Source organism: Oryx dammah, unplaced genomic scaffold, assembly GCF_014754425.2.
Source record: "Oryx dammah isolate SB20612 unplaced genomic scaffold, SCBI_Odam_1.1 HiC_scaffold_650, whole genome shotgun sequence".
In the NCBI taxonomy this organism is placed as follows: domain Eukaryota; kingdom Metazoa; phylum Chordata; class Mammalia; order Artiodactyla; family Bovidae; genus Oryx; species Oryx dammah.
The window spans coordinates 5,293-9,926 of record NW_024070803.1 but is presented as its reverse complement, the minus strand read 5'-3'; the positions used below and the strand labels follow the sequence as shown (position 1 = coordinate 9,926).

The 4,634-nt window shown below is 52.1% G+C and overlaps 1 protein-coding gene across 1 annotated transcript; it reads left to right on the top strand.

The window, feature by feature from the left end:
• Nucleotides 1-6: 6 nt before the first annotated feature.
• Nucleotides 7-1,284, top strand: LOC120859348 (atypical chemokine receptor 2-like). The gene has a single exon (XM_040235485.1). The coding sequence runs from the start codon at nucleotides 91-93 to the stop codon at nucleotides 820-822; it is 732 nt and encodes a 243-aa protein (XP_040091419.1). The 5' UTR covers nucleotides 7-90; the 3' UTR covers nucleotides 823-1,284.
• Nucleotides 1,285-4,634: the final 3,350 nt, after the last annotated feature.

Below are 4,634 nucleotides of genomic sequence, written 5' to 3'. Positions count from 1 at the left end.
TGGCATTGGGTCTTTGGGAGCTTCTTATGCAAGGTGGTGAGCACCCTCTATACCGTGAACTTCTACAGCGGCATCTTCTTCATCAGCTGCATGAGCCTGGACAAGTACCTGGAGATTGTCTGCGCTCGGCCCTACCACCGACTGAGGACCCGAGCCAAGAGCCTGCTGCTGGCAGCCACTGTGTGGGCTGTGGCCCTGGCTGTCTCCGTTCCTGACATGGTCTTTGTGAGGACGCATGAAAACTCCCCGGGCGTGTGGGACTGCTATGCGGATTTTGGGGGACATGGGACCATCTGGAAGCTCTTCCTCCGCTTCCAGCAGAACCTCCTGGGGTTCCTCCTCCCCCTCCTTGCCATGATCTTCTTCTACTCCCGCATCGGCTCTGTGCTGGTGAGTCTGCGGCCCCCGGGCCAGAGCCGGGCCCTGAGGATGGCCGTAGCTCTGGTGGTGGCCTTCTTTGTGCTGTGGTTCCCGTACAATCTCACCTTGTTTCTGCACTCGCTGCTGGACCTGCAAGTCTTTGGGGACTGCAGGGTCAGCCAGCACCTGGACTACGCGCTGCAGGTGACGGAGAGCATCGCCTTCCTGCACTGCTGCTTCACCCCCGTCCTCTACGCCTTCTCCAGCCACCGCTTCCGCCAGTGCCTCAAGGCTTTCCTGGCCGCTGTGCTCAGAAGGCAACAGGCCCTGCCGTCCAGCTATTCTGAGAGTAGCGGGCTCACTGCCCAGGAAGATGTAATGGGCATGAGTGACCTTGGGGAGAGGCAAGCTGAGAGCTCCCCCGACAAGGCTCTTGATCTCGAGCGGACTGCTGAGACTTGATTCCTAATCCTGCAGTATACTTGCTGTGTGTCTTTGCGATTGTTACTTCCCCTCCCTGAGCCTCAGTTCGTCATTTGTAAAATGGAAATAATAATAGTGCTTGTCTCAGAAAGTCTTTATGAGGTTAGTGTGTACCGTAACACACATAAAGCTTGACGATGAAGTTGGGGGTGGGTGGGCCTGCAGCTCGCTTGTTATTTTCTTTGAGAGGGAATGTAATTTCTCTGGCAGTCCAGTGGTTAAGATGCTGCACCTTCACTGCCAAGGGCAGGGTTCAACCCTGGTCAGGGAGCTAAGCATGGTCCAAAAAAAAACAGGCATGAATTTTGGATTTTAGTTCTGGTGTGCTACTCACTTGCTCTTGGGCCAGTTCCCTAGTCTCTGTGCCTCAGTATTCATAGCTATAAGACGGGACTAATAATCATGTTTAATTTCTATAAGGTAAATATTAGGATTAAATAAGTTAATGTATGTGAAGCTCCTTGTTCCTGCGCCCAGCACACTGTCAGGCGTCCATGGTGTTAGCTGCTCTAATAGCTGTACCACATTTAATCCCACGGAATCCTTTGCCATAAGTCTTATTTTATGATGAGAAAATAGCCTCATGGAATTCAAGGGCTCTGAATAAAGCCCTGACTTTGTCTTGTGGCTGTAGGGCCTGAAGGTTTAAGCCCAAAGGCATCCCACACTGTGCAGTGGGGAAGAGACCTACCCCACTCCCTGAGCTGGTCTTTCCTGAATTCTCTCCCTGCATGCCACTCCCATGGCCCTGGACCTTTTCCCTCGTGTCCTTATGTGGCTCCCAATTCCTTTTCCTGTTTTTCATTCACATACCATCAGCCCCACAAGCAGCCTTCCATTCAGGCATCTTGAGCCATGGCAGCATGGTCTCCTATCACTTTTCCATCTCTAGGCCCCAGCCTTCACCCCTGTGTTTTAATGAGCTAGCCCAGACTCTGAGCCTGGGTTCAAATCCCCACTCCCCTACTTACTAGCTGTGTGGCCTCGGGTGTGTTCCCTCAGTTTACTCCCAGGCAAAATAGAGATAGCAGTAGTATCAGAGTGGTATTGCCAGGCTGAAATGAATTAATACATGTAAGGTTCTGAGAACAGAGCTTGGCCCACGGTAAGTGCTATGTAAGTGGTGGGTGTTGTTGTTGTTGCTCTGGTGGCTATATCTGATGTTTTGCCAAACCCAGGAGGAAGAAAATAGAGATCCCAGTGCAGTTACCATTTCCCCAACCCCAGAGCACTTTCCACAGCCTGACACTGCAGTCAGAGTGTGAGTCACTTCACAACACCAGCCTCAGCTTTTCCAGCCACAGCTGAGCCAGGAAGGCAGGCTGGGAATGCTGGAGTTATCATCGAGTTGGGGCGGGGGTCCTATTGCTAGCTGAGCCAGGATGAGTCCAGACCTTGGGACTCCACCTCTACCACTGTCCTCTCAAAGCAGTCAGAGGAGACTTCTGAGAGACGGGAGGGGGCAGGGGGAGAGCTGTGTGTGGTGGTCACAGGGAAGTCACAGGGAGCTGGAATTGGCCTTGAACTTGGCTACAGTGGAAATAGTGGGGGCTGTGGGCTGGTCACGCTCCATAGTCACTGGCTTCCAAGGTCACTGAGGCAGGGCTTGCCCAGGCTGAGGAAGTGTTAACTCAAGAAAGGAGGCTTTTGGCTCCATTGTATGCAGGGCACCAGTGGCAGAGGGAGGAAGCAGGCCAGGAAAAGAGGCAGAGTAGGGAGAGAGAGAGGCCTGACTGTGCTAATTAATTCCGTGGTCATTTGCTGAATGCCTCTCAGATGCTAGCCTGTGCCGGGGAATTCCAACCTCTGGGAATCTCCAGTCCGCAGAGGACACAGGTGATCCTCACAAGGCGAGTGTGCATCTGAGGAGGTTGCAACCTTCTGTGAGTGCTCAGGGGGCCGGGGAGGGAGTTTTAGCAGGCTAGCGGCCCAGGCGGGCTTCTGGGAGGGGAGCATTAAGGTGGCCTTTTTAAAGGCTATAATTTCCAGATCCTTTTCCAGGGGAGCTAGCAGAATTAGTGTCCACTTGAAGTGATCTCCAGTGTTACTCTTTGTTTTATGTTATGAAAGCTGGTGTGGCCTCCTGGGGTCACGTTTGATCTTGTTTGTTTGTTCACTGGTCTCAGGCAACACACAGTGTGAGAGTGCTCTGGGGGCCTGGGAGGGGCCTGCATGTGACCCTGACCTCCAGGGCCCTCGGCTGGGGAGGAGGGCAGCTGTGGGGCTGATGTGAAAGGGGGACCAGGGGAGGTGGGGGGTGACACAGACAGGGAGAGAGCAAGACAGGTAGGTCTGCCCAGGCTCCATGGGGTCTGGATCGGGGTCCTGGTAAAGGTTTAACAACCAACTCTTAGCAGTGGCGAGCAAGGGAGGGGAAGCCCCAATATGTGGCCTTTGCCATGGTATAAACATTCCCACCATAACCAGTTTCAAGCTACTGACTTACCACTGAAGGTGGAATTGGTTAATTCCATGATCGTTTGTTGAAGGCCTCCCACGTGTTGCATTACTGGCTCTTGCCAGCCAGTACAAGCCAGGCCCACATATGGCTGACTTAGAATCTCCTCTGCCACCCCTTGATGAGGCCAGAAGTCCCACTATCAGAAGCTCATCCTTCATGTTCAAGTTTGGTTCATGTTAAAAAGGGGAGCTGGGGGAAAAGGGTATCACCAGTTCTGTTAGCGAGTTTGAGCTTGTGCTGCTGCTGCACACAACAGGGGACAAAGGAACAGAAACTTTATTCAGAAAGCCAACAGAATAGACCAAGAAGATGGCCGACTTGTATCCCAAAGAACCATCTTCCCTGAGTTAGAATTCAGGCCTTTTTTACACCCAAAGGGGAGGGGGTGTGACTGGATGTTGTAGACATCTGGGTGTCAGCCAGACCCTGGTGGGGACAGGTTAATCCTTTGTTCTTGCAATTACCCTCATGGGATTGCTCAGATGTTCCTGTAAACCTTCAACAAGACACATGTTATTTTCTGTTCCATAAATTTTTGTCTCTATATGAATGAAAAGTGTTATGCCTTTAAATGGTCAAGCCTGAGGGACAGTTAGGAGTGGGGTAACAGAGACATGAAGGGCAGTCAGAAACATGGGGTCCATAGCTCAGCGCAGCCTCTGATGATTCACTGTATGCTTTGCACAAGTAGTTCCCTTTCAGTGAGTCCCCATTTCCCCACCTGTAAGCTGGAGGAGGTAGACACCGTGCAGTCTCACCCCCTCAGTCTGAGATTCAGAGGGCACGCAAGGGTCACAGGAAGTGACCCTATTGCCACCGTGTCAAATTACCACAAATTCAGTGGCTTAAAACAGCACAGATGTATGATCTTAAAGTTCTGGAGGTCAGAAGTCTTAAAATGGGTCATCAGGACCATGTTCCTTCCAGAGGCTCGGGGAGAATTTGTTCCCTGCCTCTTCTGGCCTTTAGAGGCTACCTGCACCCACTGTCTTGGAACCCCATCCCTCTGACCTGTTTCCATAGTCACATTCCCTTCTCTGCTTCGGACACTCCTGTGCTTAATAAAGTAACTCAGTCGTGTCCGACTCTTTGTGACCCCATGGACTGTAGCCCCCCAGGCTCCTCTGTCCGTGGGGATTCTCCAGGCAAGATTACTAGAGGGGGTTGCCATGCCCTCCTCCAGGGGATCTTCCCGACCCAGGAAGATCCTGCCTCCCCTATAAAGGACTCTTGTGGTTACAGTGGCCCCACCTGGATAATCTAGGGTATTCTCCCTACCTCAGGGTCCTTAACCACATCTGTCATGTCACCCTTACGTATAAGGTAACAT